The following is a 20,490-nucleotide window of genomic DNA, read 5'->3' on the forward strand; positions in this document are numbered from 1 at the left end:
ATACGTGCACCGGAGCGCGCACCCCCTCAAAAAAAGAAAAAAATAATAATGAGTGTGTGTGTGTGTGGTGTGTGGGGGGGTGGGGGGTGGGTGTGAGGTGTGTGTGTGGGGGGTATGTGTGAGGGGTGTGTGTGTGTAGGATGTGTGGGTGTGTGTGGGGTGTGTGTGGGTGTGTGTGTGGGGGTGTGTGTGTGGGTGTGTGTGGGGGTGTGGTGTGTGTGTGTGTGTGTGTGAGGTGTGTGTGGTGTGTGTGTGTGTGAGTGTGTATGTGTGTGGGGTGTGTGTCAGAGGTGTGTGTGTGGGGGGGGTGAGGTGTGTGTGGGGGATGTGTGGGGTGTGTCTGTGAGGTGTGTGTGTGTGGGGGGGAGTGAGGTGTGTGTGGGTGGGGGTGTATAAGGTGTGTGTGTGGGTGTGGGTGTGTGGGGTGTTTGGGTGTGGGTGGAGGTGTGGGTGTATGAGGTATGTGTGGGGGGTGTGTGTGGGGGGTGGGGAGGGGTATGTGTGTGGGGCACCCCCTCAAAAAAAAAATAATGAGTGTGTGTGTGTGTGTGGTGTGTGTGTGGGGGGTGTGGGGTGTGTGTGTGGGGAGTATGTGTGTGGGGTGAGTGTGTGTAGGATGTGTGGGTGTGTGTGTGGGGTGTGTGTGTGGGTGTGTGTGTGTGGGTGTGTGTGTGTGTGGGTGTGGGTGAGGAGTGTGTGTGTGTGTGTGTGTGTGGTGTGTGTGTGGTGTGTGTGTGTGTGTGTGTGTGGGATGTGTATCAGAGGTGTGTGTGTGTGGGGGAAGGGTGAGGTGTGTGTGGGGGATGTGTGGGGTGTCTCTGTGAGGTGTGTGTGTGTGTGTGGGGGGAGTGAGGTGTGTGTGGGTGGGGTTGTGTGGGGTGTGTGGGTGTACGTGGGGGTGTGGGTGTGTAAGGTGTGGGTGTGGGTGTGTGGGGTGTTTGGGTGTGGGTGGAGGTGTGGGTGTATGAGGTATGTGTGGGGGGGGGTGTGTGGAGGGTGTGTGTGTGTGTGGGGGTATGTGTGTGGGGCACCCCCTCAAAAATATTTAAAAAAATAATGAGTGTGTGTGTGTGTGTGGTGTGGGGGGGGTGGGGGGGTGTGTAGGGGGTATGTGTGTGGGGTGTGTGTGTGTAGGATGTGTGGGTGTGTGTGTGGGGTGTGTGTGTGGGGGGGTGTGTGTGTGTGAGGAGTGTGTGTGTGTGTGTGTGAGGTGTGTGTGTGGTGTGTGTGTGTGTGGGGGGTGTGTTTCAGAGGTGTGTGTGTGTGGGGGAGGGGTGAGGTGTGTGTGGGGGATGTGTGGGGTGTGTCTGTGAGGTGTGTGTGTGTGGGGGGAATGAGGTGTGTGTGGGTAGGGGTGTGTGGGGTGTGTGAGTGTAGGTGGGGGTGTGGGTGTGTAAGGTGTGTAAGGTGTGTGTGTGGGTGTGTGGGGTGTTTGGGTGTGGGTGGAGGTGTGGGTGTGTGAGGTATGTGTGGGGGGTATGTGTGGGAAGGGTGGGTGTGGGGTGTGTGTATGTGGGGGTATGTGTGTGGGGTGTGTGTGTGTATGAGTAAAATGTTCAGCTAACTATAACTGGTGTCAAACCTATGGTTTTCTCAGTGAATTTAATAGGTTTTTTTTAAATGCTAATTCCTAACTATAACTGGTGTGAAACCTATGGTTTTTTCAGAGAATTTCATAGGTTTTTTAAATGCTAATTCCTAACTATAACTGGTGTGAAACCTATGGTTTTTTCAGTGAATTTCAAAGGTTTTTTAAATGCTAATTCCTAACTATATAAGGCCTGAAACCTTTGTTTTTTTCAGTGAACTCGCAAGGTTTTTTAAATGCTAATTCTATTAGCGGATAACATTTATATATGTTAATATCCGTATGGGACCACCTGAACAGCCCTAGGGGGGTAAGAGTGTTTCTACAAGGCCCCCAAATCTTTTTTTTTTCTTGTAAAAAAATGAGGTACGCGCACCGTACGCATACGGGTACGCGTACCGTAAGCGTACCCCGTGATATTTTTTTTTTTGGGCCTTGGGGGTCCTTGTTGGACCCCCTGAGCAGGCCTAGGGGGTCAGGATGCTTCTACCCTGCCCCCTTTTTGAGTTCTACACATTTGTTTTTCTGCTTTCCTGTGCCTCAGTCTACCGAGGCACAAGATGGCTGCCAACAGTTTCTGTTTTGGAGTGTTGACAGACATTGGCAGCCAATCAGAATGCAGCTCGCGCACTAGAGGTACGCATACGGTACGCGTACGTGCGTGTACCGTAAGCGTACGGGTAAGCTCACGGGTAAGCTGCCATAGATATATATATTTTTTTGAACCTAAATTACTCAAAATCCACTGGAGCACATATCTTGAGACATAGCAAAGGCACATCGGGCTACCAGTCCCTACTATTTTGCCAAGTTTGGTGGAAACCCATTCAGCCGTTCGGGCTAAAAGTGAGTTCGACCGCCCTATGGAAATTAACATGGGGAAAACATGTTTTGGGACCCCCTTTTTATCTCGGCCCCCGCTTGACGAATCCCCCCCAAACTTTCAGTGAAGGACCGGAGCGTCGCGAGGCAAAGTTAAGGAAAATTTCAGGAAGATTCCTCAACCGGCGCCAAAGTTATTCCCAATAGAATGTTGCGATTTCCCTATGGAAAACAATCCTAACTATATATATATATATATATATATATATATATATATACATACATACGTACGTATATACATACGTATATTTACTCAAACTCCTGTTCCATTTTTAAAAAACAGGCACCGACACTGCCAAGGTTCATTTCCATTACTTCAAATATATTCTAAAGCAAAAAGCAGCTATGATACAATGACGCATTCCGGCAGTCTCAGCTACCTTGTTCGCAACATAGGCCGGTCACATGACTGGCGTTTAAAACTACCCAGCACGCAGGATCTTCAGACCCTTTTCATAGAGATGGAAAACATACATCTATAGTGGTAAGATCAACATTTTTCTTGTTGCTTTTTCTTCATTCTTTTCCTCATATTTACTTGTTTTAGCTTACTACTTTTTATACGTTTTTTCTTTTTTAATTAATTCCTCCGTGCTTCCAACTGTGATTAAGTGCAATTGCTTTTGACTCTAACAAAGTGCTAGTGCTTACTAAAAAAAGTTAAACAACATTTCATACCTCAATACCTTCATCTAGTTAACACAGACTATGAATTCATAATCATATTAAATAGCATGTATAAAATCACGTTATAGTAATGAAAATGTAAACATCTATTCTACCCTCCATACAAGTTCATCATAAAGTGCAAGTGCATTACTATCGAAGTCACTCCTGGAAGGTTTTTTCAAGTGTATTTCTTCCACCAATTTTTCCACTGCTCTCCCTTTCTACAAGCAATAAAGTGCTTATTGTGATAAATATCAGTGCATACTGAATGTGCAAAAAATATACATATTCATACAAATACAAGTTTCACATCCTACTCTAAAATTGATTTCGTCTTTTCCATAAAAGAGAACGTTTAAAACACTACCCTGTTACTCCATCAAATATGTGTATACATCTCTTCGTCTGCATTCAGTCCTGAGGGGATTTTGGTGTTTAACAAGACAATATATATAGCTTCTAATTGTCTTAATTTTAACTCCCTCTCTCCCCCCTTCTACTTTTCTGTACTGAATCAATGACGAAGTAGCATACGCATCACACCTGCCTTCGTGGTGCTCATGCACATGCCGGGCGACTGGATAACTCCTGTCTTCATTTTTTATTGCCCTCAACAGCTGCCGTATTCGGACATAAACCATATGTATCGTACTGCCTACATAAAATTTAGGGCTGGGACATTGTAGCATATACATAACATAGTGACTTCTACATGTGTAGTTGTGACGTATCTTCATGGGGTATGTTAACAACGGCGAGCACACTTCTTTTTTGTTCATACCACAATCACATTCCTTGCATTTTTGGCATTTCCATAATCCTGGTCTGCATTGTAACCACATTTCTGTTCTTTACACCTCTGGACTGCTCACCACTAGTTCCTGACACATATGTTTTGCTCTTCTAAATGTTAATGTTGGCTTCCCCCTGACAATTTTCCCTATGGTCAAATCGCTCTTATCAGGTGCCAGAGCCTTGTTAATATGTGTCTGACTTTTGGATGATATGTATTGTACCCTGTGATTATTCTGGGTGGATCCCTTTCTTTCTCCTTTCCTATTTTCTTTAGCTTTCTATCTTGAGCAAAGAGCAGGGACTCTGGTGACACTTTCTTGGCTTTATCCTTTGCTTGTTCGAGGGTTCCCTTACTATAGCCCCTTTCAGTGAATTGGTTTCTAGTTCACTTTGATCTACATATATATCTATATACCAGGAGAGCTGAAAGTTTGAGTGATTAGCAAAACAAAAAGTGATAAATATTAAATATCATGAGCTATTTTACAATTTATATTTTACAAATGTAATGAGTACACTTTACACATGAACAAGAAGTATTTGCCTTTTCCAGTAATCCTCACCCTTACCACCATTTTATACGGATTACCAGTAATGCTCTTTCTTTGTCTTTTATGAAGCTTGTCATTCGTCACAGTATGTGATAAACAGAACTATAGATGTGTAAGTGTGAATTATGGGGATGCTTTTGACGAGGGGTTCTAAATGACATCAAATGGACAATGAGAGTGAAGCTTGATTGTCTATATTGTCACTCAGAAGCCCAAGGTGAAATACAGACTGTAACTCACTTTTTACCCATCTATAATTTCATGTTATGCATTTCCGCAAATCGTCTGCCCATGCCTGCATCTGCTGCACAGTGGCAGGGGGTAATGGGAGAGCCATACACAACATGGCCTCTAGTATGTATCCTATCCCAAAGGTAAAAAACAAAAAAACTTACCTGCCATCCTTAAACAACCCCCATAGCTTCCCTACCTTCCTTTCCCCTCCTGCAGTTGTGCTTTCACTCACAGCAAACAAGCAGTGCTGCGCTGGACTGACAGCATCGTAGGGAGACCTGTCAGTCTGGCCTGGAAGGCACTATTGACATCACAACAGTAGGTTACGATTTTTGTCATCAGTGGGTTATGAGATTTAGAAAGTGAAATAAGCTATAGAGGCACTCTATGAGAGCCATACATAACAGAAGTATAAATCCTGTAGGCGATACACATGATGCGATATTCCTTGAAACTGAATTTTCGTATTAAATCCCATTCATACAAGTTACAATACATTTTGTGCCTAAAGCTCACATAGCCTTCTAGTTATACTGCAGGTACTGTTTAGAATTGTAGTCCTTCTGGGCCTGATTTGTTCTCATATATTCAATGATCATCCTCACTTCACCACTACTGTACGTAAGCCAATGGCAATGTGTGCAATCTGCACTTTCATACCCTTTGATTGTATTGCAATATCGTCTGATTGTATGCCTTTTCTCTAAAATTAATGAGATACTTTGAAATTTTAAAAAAGAACTGTAAGTCCTGTCTGAACATTTATAATTTTGTTGTGTAGTGTGGACAAATTGTTGTCAAACCGTATTTTACATCATATTTTCTTTTTACAGATTTGCAATAATTTATTCTGGATTAGGAGCTGCAGTTCTTGTTGCTGCATATATTCAGATTTCATTTTGGACATTGGCTGCCGGCCGGCAAATCCGGAAAATCAGGCGACAATTTTTCCATGCAGTATTACGGCAGGAAATAGGGTGGTTTGATGTGAATGATGCAGGAGAACTGAATACTCGTCTCACAGAGTACGTATAAAGATTACCTGTGTCCAAGTGTATTTATATTCCACATGAACTTGCTTTTGGTTGTATTTTTTTTTTTTTAACTTCTGAATGTTGGTTTACTAATATAAATCAGACTTATTCCCCTGATTGATAATGTACAAATGTAGTCGCCTGTATCTAATAACTTTGTACATCGCCACAATTCCAGCAGCTATCAACTTGGCACATGTATCAATGAAGCTGCATGTGGATGGATCAGCGTGTGAACTGCGTAAGGGGGGCACCCGCACCCGCAGGACTGTGGCCAACTAAAATATCCTAGACTCAGCCTTGTACACACTCCGTAGTCACAATATTTAGTCATCTCTGCACTCGTTTTGTCAGACTTGTATCTATCACTCACTTGTTTATTCATTCAGCTGTCCAATTATGTATTTGTGCAAAAGTTCATCCACCAATGCCCTCTTAACCCATCATCCATGCACTCAATCATTCTTTCCTCTACTCAATCACTAAACCATCAATCAATAAGGATTTATAAAGCCCAGCTAATCACCTGGTAGGGTATCCAGGCGCTTACAGGCCCCAGAGGCTTCGATCAGCCAGGTCTTAATGGCCATTCAGAATCCTAGAAGTGAGGTGATGGACAGATGTATCCGTCCACTCAGTAATGCATTCATTCATTCATTTACTGCTTGACTGATTCTCACATTCACACATCCACACTTGTCAATCAATAAAGAAGCACTTCCAGATGTAAAGGGCCAGCACTATTGTGTTTACCAGTGTTTGTGTCAGTATCTGCCTATATAAGAGTTGCATTCCTACCTTTTTCCTCTGTATTTCCTTGTCTGTTTGTATGAATAATAGCCCTGCAGAGGTTGTTTAGTGTACCTACGTCACCCATATAATTTTCAATTTCTAAGTATGTGATTAATGTGGCTAATATGGTTTTTATTTTTCTGCGATTTACTATCCATTGGGGGGTTTAGTTATAAAAATAACTTCAATGTACCCTCGCCATTTTAAAGCACTGTAATTAATATATGTTCTTAATACGCTATGTAATTGTATTCAATTTGCTGACCTCGAAAGGATGGAAGGATGAGTCTGCCTTGGTAGAATTCGAAGTAGCATTATTAACACAATGAGTCATTTTTAGCCATCTATAAGGATTTCTTTAATTCTTTTAATATTTGGCAAGAAGTTGGCTGTATGTCAATGAGGTCTGTGGAGTTGCTGAAACTAGGTCGGACTGATTATCAAACCCCCAGAATGTGATGCAGGTAAGCTGCTTTGGAAGACATCCCCCATCCCTAACTTGCTACTTGTCATCTATGTCGTCGGCAGCCACTCGTTTCGGGGCACCCAGTGATTGGAACTGACATAATTCACTCTACAAATCAGATGCTGATAGAAAACACAGTTGTAAACTAGCATTCCATAAAGCAAGCCCTTTGAGAGTGAAAATTGGATTCGAGGCAACAGCATCAATGTATTTTTTGTTGCTGTTGTAGATGTTGTAATGATGCTGTTTTACCTCTCTCTCTCTCTCTCTCTCTCTCTATATATATATATATATATATATATATATATATTCACTGAAAAAACCATAGGTTATACACCATATATAGTTAGGAATTAGCATTTAAAAAACCTTATTTTACTCACACAAAACCATTGAAATTCCATATATAGTTAGTTGCACTAACTATATATCGCGCACCCGCAATCCACTGCTGATCATGTCACATATTACATCATTCATGACATGGTCAGTGACATCACTGATGACATCACTGATGACATCTCAAATGACATCACTGATGAGATCACTGATGACATCTCATTTGACATCAATGACCACATCACTGATGATATCATTCATGTGACAATACAATGCATCTCCTCACGTTTTAATATAACCTCTGTTTCACCCAGTGTTAAATACAGAGTATAATTTTTGAAACCATTGACACACCAATACTAGTTACTACATACGTACTCACTGATTCCTACGTCTACACACACATTCACTCATTCACCCATACAATCATTCATACATACAATCACTCATCTTTACAACACTATCATATGCACTCATACACCTATACAGACACTTACACTCTGCCACTCATCCATGGAGTTACTCACACACCTAGTCAGTCCTGTAAAGAATCAATCACACTTCCATTTTCTTGTCTATACAGTTAAACATAGAGCACCTTACATTTTCAAACATATACTAACACATACTTACTTTCTTATACAATCATTGATACAAGTACACATTGATCTGCACAGAGTCACACACCTCCCAGCCAGCAACACACACACTCAGTCTCCTATACAAATACTTGGACAATCAATCAATAACCCATATAGTTAATCATATAGCTACTGATCAACACATGCAGCAGTTTACAGAACAACAGACATAATGATGCACAAATTAAGACAGTTTAGTCACTAACCCACGCACTCAGTGAGACACATTTAATCACTCACTCATACATTCAGTCATGCACCTACTAAATCCTTCGTCCAGACACTTATACATCTACTCATTCTTCAATATGTAAAACATATTTAAACTTTACAGAAACACACAGTCACTGGATGATGTCATCAGTGATCTCATCAGTGATGTCATTTGAGATGTCATCAGTGATGTCATCAGTGATGTCACTGACCATGTCATGAATGATGTAATATGTGACATGATCAGCAGTGGATTGCGGGTGCGCGATATATAGTTAGTGCAACTAACTATATATGGAATTTCAATGGTTTTGTGTGAGTAAAATAAGGTTTTTTAAATGCTAATTCCTAACTATATATGGTGTATAACCTATGGTTTTTTCAGTGAATTTTCAAGGTTTTGTAAATGCTAATTCCTAACTATATATGGTCTATAACCTATGGTTTTTTCAGTGAATTTCAATGGTTTTTTAATAGCAAATATCATAAGCTGTCGAATGTCAAGTACGTGGTAAGTAAAAACATTTTCGTGTTTATGCACACTGATCTGCTTTGAATGCTGCCCCCCACCCCTCATTTCTATTAGGAGTACTCTCTCTTTGCAGATAGTGAAGGGTAGTTAACGCAGCCCTTTGCCCCCTTTGTAATCCGTCGTGCCTGCTTCTCTCTCCATTTGATTGATTGTTCTCTTTGGTTCATTCTCTATTTACAAACAAGCACAGAGTCGCAATACTCTGTTTAGTCTTTGCAGATAGCGAAAAATCGTGTAAAAAAACAAAAGGAATCGAGCAAAATCAGTAGGCCACTAATGGGATCTCTTTTTGACCTCGCTAAAATAGAAACATTAGGAACAACCTGTTGAAAATAGCAATGCGTATGTACATAAGCGGCGTTCATTTGTGTTCACAGTACCCCTTGTTGATTGTTTCAATCGAGCATTGAATTGTTCGAAGTTAATTCTCTTAAGGATCTTCTCTACCTGCAAACGAGGAAGAATAGGAATATTCTCTCTCCCTTTGCAGATAGTGAAGGGTAGGTAACGCAAGCCTTTAACACGTCGTACCTATTTCATTCCTCATTGATTGATTGATTGTCCGAACATTGACTGTTTGGGAATTAGTTCTTTTTGGAGGTATTCCCTGTTTGCAAATAAACGTAGGAAAATCTTTGCAAGTAGTGAAAGGGTACGTAATGCGGACCTTTCTCCCCCGTTGTAATCTGTCATGCCTATCTACTCCCCACTGATTGATGCACCTTTTTCACCCGGACCATTTACTAGAGATACGTCATCTGGCCCGACCAGAGAGCACCCCTAGTGAAAAGGACATATGCAATAATAACGAAGTGATCACTGTATCCTGTTAACAGAAACTTTACCATGAAACAACCTGGAAAGAAAAAAATAGGAAAACGAAAATCAGTAGGCCACTGATGAACATGAACTTTTATTAAACAACGAACAAAGAAACGATAACATAACGTAATGATAAAACCTATTAATGTCCTAGAAACAAGAAAACGTTAAAATATGCCAGTGGTGAGAGACCAGAAAAACAGTAAGAGAAACCAAATCACCCCTCGCTGTCCCACCGCCTGCCACGCCAAAAAAATCGATAGACTAGGGAAAATGCAAGTCAGTAGAACATCCGCTCCCACTCTGGAAACTTCCAAGGTGGGGCAGGGTTCCGGCTACGCCCAGCCGGGAGCAGCCCATATAAGGCAGGTCCTGCTGCCACGCCTCGGCCAGGAGATCCTAACGTAGGGTGTAGCCGGAGGAGAGGCCGAGGCCAGCGGGACCCGGCCAGGGGATTGCCTTTACAACGCTGAACAGTTGCAGGGGGGGGGAATGTCTCCTCGACCCTCCCCTCTCTCTCCCAGTCCGGCCGCGGTGGCCCTTGAGAGTTGCAGGTAGTCCCGCCACATGCTCTTCCGGTCCGGCCACCAACGGTCGGGGGGCCGAGGCCGACGGGATCCGGCTGCAGCCGATAAACCAAGAAACCCGTTCATGGGGCCAGAGCCAGGGGCGTCCGGCCGACATCCACCGGAAGCCCGGCCCGAAGACGGACGGGACACTTCTTTCTTTTATAATGGCTGCGACAACACTGGGGGGGGATGTCTTGCACATGCCTCCGACCCCCCCCCCCCTCGTCCTCATCGCCTGGTCCGGCCATAACAAATCTCAAGCGAGACGCCGTGGGGTGCACTGGGAGGGAGAGACGGTGCGAACAGGCCTCTCCCGCCTCCCCAGGTGGAGGCTTCCCAGCTGCACCCTCAGCGCTCCAGGCGCCCGGAAAAGGGTTCTTCCACTGTGGCCATGCTGCAACGTCTCGCCCGGCAGGGTGGAGCCCGTCCGCTCATGTGACCCCGCGATCGCCGGTAGCTGCCGAACTCTCAAAATGGCGGTCGACCTGGCAAGAGCGGGCCCAGCATAAAGAAATGGCCCGGTCACTGGTTGACTCCACCACCGTAGTCCTCCACGACCTTGAAGATTCTAGAGGAGCCGCGGGAGTCTCCGACCCCCGATGGGGAATGACTGCCATGATCGCCCGTGGAGTGACGAAACTGTATCCGCGGGACGTCGGCGCTCCCATGCTGGCGCCAGCCTCACTTTGAATTACTAGAATCCTGCAGACCTCACTTCCGGTGAAAGCACAGTGTGACCCGGTAGGAAAAATTATTGCACCCCCTCCCCTTTTTGACTGATAGTTCAAACCACCGATCCTTTCCTTTGCCCTTTTAACGGAACTTTGGACTGCCTCCCCCTCTTTTACATTTTCTAGAGAAAACAAAACATTAACCACTACATTAGCATAGCAGTTGACACCAGAACTGTTTTCAAATTGAAAACCAACAACATCTTCAACAGAATCCTTTTTGTTTCTGCTGTGACCCTGCTACAGCACAGGCATTGTCCCCAGCAGTAATTCTGCAATGCCGGTAAGAATAGCTGTGGTGCCTACTGGACTCACTCACCCCCGCGGCGCCCCACGCCGTTTTTTGCTGGGCGGCAACTTACTAGACATCACTTTCGTGCCATCTAGATTTCAGCGCGTTCTGCTGCCTTGGAACTATTCGCACAACAGACCGCTACTGACAAGAATATTTCATTATTGGTGCTGTCAATTTCAATAAATCTATTGGATAATTCAAAAGAAATTGCCACGGTCTCTTCGTTGTTTAAATGTTTTTACTGTTTTTGTTTTCTTGTATATATTTATATGTTATTAAAGTTTTATATTCCTACTACTTTGTTGGAGTGCTATATATTTTTAATGTGACACATAATTGTAAAAACTTTGATGTACAAAGAGTCATTCCTGGAATCTTCCGCTTCAGGCTCGGTCCCCTCACCAATCACAATACAGGATGGTTTTCAGATAGTAGGAACACGTGTGGTGTGACGGATCTCATCGGGTGTGGGCCTTGATCTACTATAACTCCTTTGAAGAGGGGTGATTCTTTACAGCTGGGGCCATAAACTACATCTGCAGGGCTAGCTGATAGCCTGGACAATCGGACACAGATAAAGAGGAGTGTCAGAGGGTGCGGTAGTGAATAGGGCGAAAGGGAGGTGTCGGGCGGGCACAGAGTGTGATTCTCAGGGAAGAGCAGCGCAGATGGGGGGAGGTTTATTGCCCATGCATAAGACAGAGAGCGGTGGTGACCAGTGCCTAGGGAAGATGCTTGCGTGGGTGAGGAGCCATGCTACGAATCGACAGCGTGCAGAGAGTGGGTCTGGTCAAGACATCTAAAATGGCTGCCGTGCACGACAAAAGTGTGGCATTTCAAAAAAGGCAAGATGGCGCAGACAATGTTTTTCAACACTTCCTCATTTCCTTCGAATCGAACGTTAACAGACGTTGGGGCATATTACCAAAGTTAAGCGATATTTATCGCTAACGATGCTTACCAACCAATTTTTTACCACTAAGCATCGTCAGAAATTATCGAAGATAAACCTTGCTATTATCAAGGTTTATCGCAAATGCGATAATAAACGGCCGCAATGCATGAATATCGCTAAAAACTCAGCGATATTCATGCATTACCGAGCTAATGCTCTTAGCCATGTTATCCACCTCCCATTGGATAACATGGCTAAGAACTGCTCAGGGCAGGTGTTACTTTTTGGAGATATTCGCGCTTAGCGCGAATATCTCCAAAAGTTGGTAATAGGAGATAGATATCTTGCATGTTGTAATGCAAGTTATTGTGGTATATGGAACTCATACCATAATCTCTCAGGAAAGCAGAAACTGATCCTTTTGGGACCGCCTAAAAAGGCCTAGGGGGTGAGGAGTACTCTACTTTGCCCCCTTTTCACGTTCCAAACTATTTTATTTTACTCTCTTCTGTAATTACACAAAATAGCAGCGATAAGATGCATCGGAGACACACAGTGAGAGAAAGGAGGCCGGAGATGAAGAAGAGATGTCAAATACACATTGGAGATAATATAGTGGCAGAAGGGAAGTAAATATGAGTAAACTTACCATGTAACATAAAAATGTTGCACTCTATACTATAAGTCTCATTTTATACTACAATCACTTCGCTACAACCTCATAAATTAAAAATAAAAATGAATAATGTCTCAAACAATTTTTGATTTCTAAATATAAATTTATTCTTCAGAATTTTCTAAATTTGAAAGAACTAGTAACATGTCCTCATCAGCAATGTCCTCATTAAAAGTCTCCAATGATGATTCTTGTAACTCTATGGTCTCCAAACACTCGATAAATTCGCCATCAAGAGATTGATCAAAAAAATCATTCAAGTCATCTCCTCCTTGTGACAATATTTCATTATTGGTGCTGTCAATTTCAATCAATGTAGTGGAATCATTCAAGTCATCTCCTCGTGACAATATTTCATTATTGGTGCTCTCAATTTCAATCAATGTAGTGGAATCATTCAAGTCATCTCCTCCTTGTGACAATATTTCATTATTGGTGCTGTCCATTTCAATCAATCTAATGGAATCATACAAGTCATCTCCTCCTTGTGACAATATTTCATTATTGGTGCTCTCAATTTCAATCAATGTAGTGGAATCATTCAAGTCATCTCCTTGTGACAATATTTCATTCTTGGTGCTGTCCATTTCAATCAATCTAATTGAATCATACAAGTCATGTACTCCTTGTGACAATATTTCATTATTGGTGCTCTCAATTTCAATCAATGTAGTGGACAATTCAAAAGAAATTGCCACGGTCTCTTCATTGTGAGCCATTTTATTTTGAAATTGCTTGCTGTAAATTGCAGAAAAAAATAATCACTTTCATTTATCGTTTTTAGTAATACATAATATAAAACTAACTTTATCAAGTATTTAGTATAACAGAAGGACTGCAAATAACTAACAGAAAACATTTTTCAAATTATCTTCAAGTGTACAACATAGTTCCCCTTACAAATTAACAACTCACCTTTTTAAAAGTAGCAGAAGTGTTAGTACTGTGTAAATCAAACACCAGAAATTCACCACCAAAAATTCCTCACAAATGTACCTCAGACAGTAGTATCACAAAATGGCTGTGGTTTCCTCTCATTTGACATATATACATAACCAATTAACTTTCATCACACACAAATACAAAACCAAAGTAACATTTTAATTGGTTCTAAATTTCAACACTTTCAAATGTGTTTTCCCCATGCAATTTTCCATAGGACATTTACATACGTCTACAGCCTGAATGGCTGAACGGAATTACACCAAACTTGACAAAATGGTACATCAAACCTAAGAGGTCAGGAAGGATCTACTATGCCCCCTTATGGTCATTTCCCCCTTCGCTTTGGCCTCCTCTTGTCTCTCAATCCTACCGAGAGACAAGATGGCGGCCGCTACGGACTGTTTGGAATGTTGACAGACGCCGGAGAACCAATCAGCTTCGCAAAGCTCCGTAACGCGAAAAGTACGCGAAGCGGAGCGCTGTTACAGATATATATCTTTTTTTGAACGTTAATTTCTCAAAATCCACTGGAGCACATATATTGAGACCTAGCAAAGGCACATCGGGCTACCAGTCCCTAATATTTTGCCAAGTTTCGTGCAAATCCATTCAGCCGTTCGATTATTATTATTTTGTTTTTTTTTTGCCCCGCGGAGCCCTTTTAAAACCTCCACATCAAACGTAGGGGGTCAGCGAGGATCTACTATTCCCCCTTATGGTCATTTGCCCCTTCGCTTTGGCCTCCTCTTGTCTCTCGATCCTACCGAGAGACAAGATGGCGGCCGCTACGGACTGTTTGGAATGTTGACAGACGCCGGAGAACCAATCAGCTTCGCTTCACAAAGCTCCGTTGCGCGAAAAGTACGCGTCCTGGAGCGCTGCCCGGTCCGCTGTTACAGATATATATCTTTTTTTAAACGTTAATTTCTCAAAATCCACTGGAGCACATATATTGAGACCTACAAAAGGCACATCGGGCTACCAGTCCCTACAATTTTGCCAAGTTTTGTGCAAATCCATTCAGCCGTTCGGGCTAAAAGTGAGGCCAACCGCCCTATGGAAAACTCAATGTTAAAAACACGTTTTGGGACCCCCCTTTTTTCTCGGCCCCCCCTTGACGAACCCCCCCCCCAATTTTCAGGGGCTGCTCAGAAACAAAATGTTCCATTTTCCTGAAAATTTCAGCCAATTCCGTCCACAAACGCCAAAGTTATTAGACATAGAATTTTCAAAAATCCCATAGAGAAAAAATCCTAACTATATATACCTACTGGCGACCGCCAGTAGGTAATATATATATATATATATATTCACTGAAAAAACCATAGGTTATAGACCATATATAGTTAGGAATTTGCATTTACACAACCTTGAAAATTCACTGAAAAAACCATAGGTTAGAGACCATATATAGTTAGCTGGACATTTTATTTACATAAAACCAATGAAATTCCATATATAGTTAGTTGCACTAACTATATATCGCGCACCCGCAATCCACTGCTGATGATGTCACATATTACATCATTCATGACATGGTCAGTGACATCACTGATGACATCACTGATGACATCTCAAATGACATCACTGATGACATCACTGATGACATCTCAAATGACATCACTGATGACATCATCTAGTGTCTGTGTGTTTTTGTAAAGTTTAAATATGTTTTACATATTGAAGAATGAGTGGATGTATGGAAGACTGAGTGTGTGTGTGGCTGGCTGGGAGGTGTGTGACTGTGCATATCAATGTGTACTTGTATCAGTGATTGTATAAGAGAGTAAGTATGTGTTAGTATATGTGTGAAAAGTATGGTGTTCTGTGTTTAACTGTATAGATGAGGAAATCGAAGTGTGATTGATTCTTCACAGGACTGACTAGGTGTACGAGTGCATATGATAGTGTTGTAATATGAGTGACTGTATGTATGAGTGATTGTATGGGTGAATGAGTGAATGTGTGTGTAGACGTAGGAATCAGTGAGTGCGTATGTAGTAACTGGTATTGGTGTGTCATGATGTCATCAGTGATGTCATTTGAGATGTCATCAGTGATGTCATTTGAGATGTCATCAGTGATGTCATCAGTGATGTCACTGAAGTATGGTGTTCTGTGTTTAACTGTATAGATGAGGAAATGGAAGTGTGATTGATTCTTTACAGGACTGACTAGGTGTGTGAGTAACTCCATGGATGAGTGGCAGTGTGTGAGTGTCTGCATAGGTGTATGAGTGCATATGATAGTGTTGTAATAATGAGTGACTGTATGTATGAGTGATTGTATGGGTGAATGAGTGAATGTGTGTGTAGACGTAGGAATCAGTGAGTGCGTATGTAGTAACTGGTATTGGTGTGTCATGATGTCATCAGTGATGTCATTTGAGATGTCATCAGTGATGTCATCAGTGATGTCATTTGAGATGTCATCAGTGATGTCATCAGTGATGTCACTGACCATGTCATGAATGATGTAATATGTGACATCATCAGCAGTGGATTGCGGGTGCGCGATATATAGTTAGTGCAACTAACTATATATGGAATTTCATTGGTTTTATGTCAATAAAATGTCCAGCTAACTATATATGGTCTCTAACCTATGGTTTTTTCAGTGAATTTTCAAGGTTGTGTAAATGCAAATTCCTAACTATATATGGTCTATAACCTATGGTTTTTTCAGTGAATTTCATTGTTTTTTTAAAAGCTAATATCTATAGCTGTAAAATATATTCTTTATTACGTGACGTATCACGTAGCCACGTGAGACGCCTCATGACGCGTCGCATAGCCGTGATTTATCGGCTCTGCAGCGCAAACAAAACCCGTAACGTAAGCGTGCCGTAGCACGCTTACAGATATATATATATTTTTTAACCTTAATTAGACAAAATCCACACGTGCACATATCTTGAGGCCTTGCAAAGGCACATCAAACAAACAGTCCCTACAATTTTGCCAAGTTTGCTGGAAATCTATTCCCTTAATTTTTTTTTTACTGTTTCTCTTGGTTTTCCCCTTGTTACGCTTACCGGGACGCTACCCGGTACGCGAACCGGACGCTCCAAAAACACAAGATGGCGAACTCCCGTTACGCTGCCGGTTAGCTGCCCGGTTCGCGTACCGGGAAGCGCCTCTACCGTGAAAAATCGCGGGGGACTTTAATATCCCCCTCATCAATCCTAGGGGGTCAGGAGGGGTTTACCTTGTCCCCTTTTCTTCATTTCCCCCTTCTTTTTTCACCATATCTTGTCTCTCGAACCTACCGAGAGACAAGATGGCGGCCGCTCCGGACTGTTTACAATGTTGACAGCTACGCTGCCGGTTAGCTGCCCGGTTAGCTACCCTGTGAGCTGCCCGGTGAGCTGCCCGGTTCGCGTACCGGGACGCGCCTCTACGGCGTAAAATCGCAAAAACATTTATTTTTAATTTTTTGCCCCGCGGGGCACTTTAATATCCCCCTCATCAATCCTAGGGGGTCAGGAGTGGTCTACCTTGCCCCCTTTCCTTCATTTCCCCCTTCGTTTTTCACCACATCTTGTCTCTCGATCGTACCGAGAGACAAGATGGCGGCCGCTCCGGACTGTTTAGAATGTTGACAGACACCGGAGAGCCAATCAGCTTCGCTTCGCGAAGTTCCGTTACGCGTCAGGTACGCGAACCGGGGCGCTAACCGGAGCGCTGTCACAGATATATATATTTTTTTTAACGTTAATTTCTCAAAATCCACTGGAGCACATATATTGAGACATAGCAAAGGCACGTCGGGCAAACCATATCTACAATTTTGCCAAGTTTCATGTAAATCTATTCAGCCGTTCGAGCTAAAAGTGAGTCCAACCGCCCTATGGAAAAATGAATGGGAAAAATGTGTTTTGGGACCCCCCTTTTTTCTCGGCCCCCCCTTGACGAAACCCCCCCAAATTGTCAGGGGCTGCTCAAAAACAAAATGTGCCATTTTCCTGAAAATTTCAGCCAATTCCGTCCACAAACGCCAAAGTTATTAGACATAGAATTTTCAGAAGTCCCATAGAGAAAAAATCCTAACTATATATACCCACTGGCTATCGCCAGTAGGTAATATACATATATAAACATATATAATCTGCATATCTATATAAATATAAATGCATGCATAAATATACATATATGCATACATATGCATGTTATTTACATGAAAGTTTTAAAAACACTAATAAAAGCAAAGCTAAAAAGCCACCTCATTACAAACAGAATGGCTTTAACTTAAACGAGGGCGAGATCTATTGCATTTTCAATGCTTGTTTACTTTGGTTCTATTAAGAAGGCATTCAGATGTGTCACACATTTGCCATAAATTCTGAATGTTAGCACTCTAGTTGCTCATTAGATCACTGTAGTAAAGCTAGTGCTCACCAGGGAAGTCTGCTGCTAATCATGGTTTGCAGCCATTTTCCCGCATTTTTTATCCCGCAGACTTTCAGTCCGCATACCATTATCCCGCAAGGTCATTGATCTCGCATACCATTATCCCGCATTTTTTCAAAACGCATGTGCATTTATCGCGCATGCCTTTACAAAGAATTACGTTTTAAAGGCATGTATGGTAAATGCATTTGCGTTGTGAAAACCACGATGACGAGAGAGGTAAGTGGGTTTGTGTTAATTTTTTCGTGGGTTAGTGATTGTGTAGTGTAGTGTAGTGTTGTGTAGTGTAGTGTTGTGTAGTGTAGAGTTGTGGTGGTTGTTTAGTGTAGGGTCATGCTGGGGGTAGTGTTTTAGGGTTTAGGGTTGTGTTGTAGTGTTTGCGTAGTGTAGGGTCATGCTGGGAGTAGTGTTTTAGGGTTTAGGGTAGTGTTGTAGTGTTTGCGTAGTGTAGGGTCATGCTGGGGGTAGTGTTTTAGGGTTTAGGGTTGTGTTGTAGTGTTTGCGTAGTGTAGGGTCATGCTGGGGCTAGTGTTTTAGGGTTTAGGGTAGTGTTGTAGTGTTTGCGTAGTGTAGGGTCATGCTGGGCGTAGTGTTTTAGGGTTTAGGATAGTGTTGTAGTGTTTGCGTAGTGTAGGGTCATGCTGGGGGTAGTGTTTTAGGGTTTTGCGGTAGTGTTGTAGTGTTTGCGTAGTGTAGGGTCATGCTGGGGTGTAGTATTTTAGGGTTTAGGGTAGTGTTGTAGTGTTTGCGTAGTGTAGGGTCATGCTGGGGGTAGTGTTTTAGGGTTTTGGGTAGTGTTGTAGTGTTTGCGTAGTGTAGGGTCATGCTGGGCGTAGTGTTTTAGGGTTTAGGATAGTGTTGTAGTGTTTGCGTAGTGTAGGGTCATGCTGGGGGTAGTGTTTTAGGGTTTTGCGGTAGTGTTGTAGTGTTTGCGTAGTGTAGGGTCATGCTGGGGTGTAGTGTTTTAGGGTTTTGGGTAGTGTTGTAGTGTTTGCGTAGTGTAGGGTCATGCTGGGGTGTAGTGTTTTAGGGTTTTGGGTAGTGTTGTAGTGTTTGCGTAGTGTAGGGTCATGCTGGGGGTAGTGTTTTAGGGTTTTGGGTAGTGTTGTAGTGTTTGCATAGTGTAGGGTCATGCTGGGGGTAGTGTTTTAGGGTTTTGGGTAGTGTTGTAGTGTTTGCGTAGTGTAGGGTCATGCTGGGGGTAGTGTTTTAGGGTTTTGGGTAGTGTTGTAGTGTTTGCGTAGTGTAGGGTCATGCTGGGGGTAGTGTTTTAGGGTTTTGGGTAGTGTTGTAGTGTTTGCGTAGTGTAGGGTCATGCTGGGGGTAGTGTTTTAGGGTTTAGGGTAGTGTTGTAGTGTTTGCGTAGTGTAGGGTCATGCTGGGGGTAGTGTTTTAGGGTTTAGGGTAGTGTTGTAGTGTTTGCGTAGTGTAGGGTCATGCTGGGGGTAGTGTTTTAGGGTTTAGGGTAGTGTTGTAGTGTTTGCGTAGTGTAGGGTCATGCTGGGGGTAGTGTTTTAGGGTTTAGGGTAGTGTTGTAGTGTTTGCGTAGTGTAGGGTCATGCTGGGGGTAGTGTTTTAGGGTTTTGGGTAGTGTTGTAGTGTTTGTGTAGTGTAGGGTCATGCTGGGGTGTAGTGTTTTAGGGTTTTGGGTAGTGTTGTAGTGTTTGCGTAGTGTAGGGTCATGCTGGGGTGTACTGTTTTAGGGTTTTGGGTAGTGTTGTAGTGTTTGCGTAGTGTAGGGTCATGCTGGGGGTAGTGTTTTAGGGTTTAGGGTAGTGTTGTAGTGTTTGCGTAGTGTAGGGTCATGCTGGGGGTAGTGTTTTAGGGTTTAGGGTTGTGTTGTAGTGTTTGCGTAGTGTAGGGTCATGCTGGGGGTAGTGTTTTAGGGTTTAGGGTTGTGTTGTAGTGTTTGTGTAGTGTAGGGTCATGCTGGGGGTAGTGTTTTAGGGTTTAGGGTAGTGTTGTAGTGTTTGCGTAGTGTAGGGTCATGCTGGGGTGTAGTGTTTTAGGGTTTTGGGTAGTGTTGTAGTGTTTGCGTAGTGTAGGGTCATGCTGGGGGTAGTGTTTTAGGGTTTAGGGTAGTGTTGTAGTGTTTGTGTAGTGTAGGGTCATGCTGGGGGTAGTGTTTTAGGGTTTAGGGTAGTGTTGTACTGTTTGTGTAGTGTAGGGTCATGCTGGGGGTAGTGTTTTAGGGTTTAGGGTAGTTTAGTTGTTTAGTGTATGCTAAAGGCATATTCTTTCTAAAAGTTTTCGTTATTTTAATTTGCGGCCTAATAGCACATGCGGGATTTTTTTTGCGGACTGATGGTATGCGGGATTTCGTCATATATTCGCTAATCATACTTTCTATGGCAAAATGAACCCCCTCATTTTGTTCCTTTTTAAATTAAATGTTTTAAGAGTTACCACTTT

General features: G+C 42.7%; 1 protein-coding gene across 1 annotated transcript in view; it reads left to right on the forward strand.

The window, feature by feature from the left end:
* Positions 1 to 20,490, forward strand: part of ABCB1 (ATP binding cassette subfamily B member 1) — a 562,371-nt gene that overhangs the window by 167,339 nt on the left and 374,542 nt on the right. Inside the window, exon 6 of the mRNA XM_078663595.1 lies at positions 5,553 to 5,744. Within this exon, the coding sequence (XP_078519721.1) occupies positions 5,553 to 5,744 (192 nt within the window). The remainder of the gene's footprint in view (positions 1 to 5,552; positions 5,745 to 20,490) is intronic.

The sequence above is a fragment of the Lissotriton helveticus genome, chromosome 10, assembly GCF_964261635.1.
Source record: "Lissotriton helveticus chromosome 10, aLisHel1.1, whole genome shotgun sequence".
Lineage (NCBI taxonomy): Eukaryota > Metazoa > Chordata > Amphibia > Caudata > Salamandridae > Lissotriton > Lissotriton helveticus.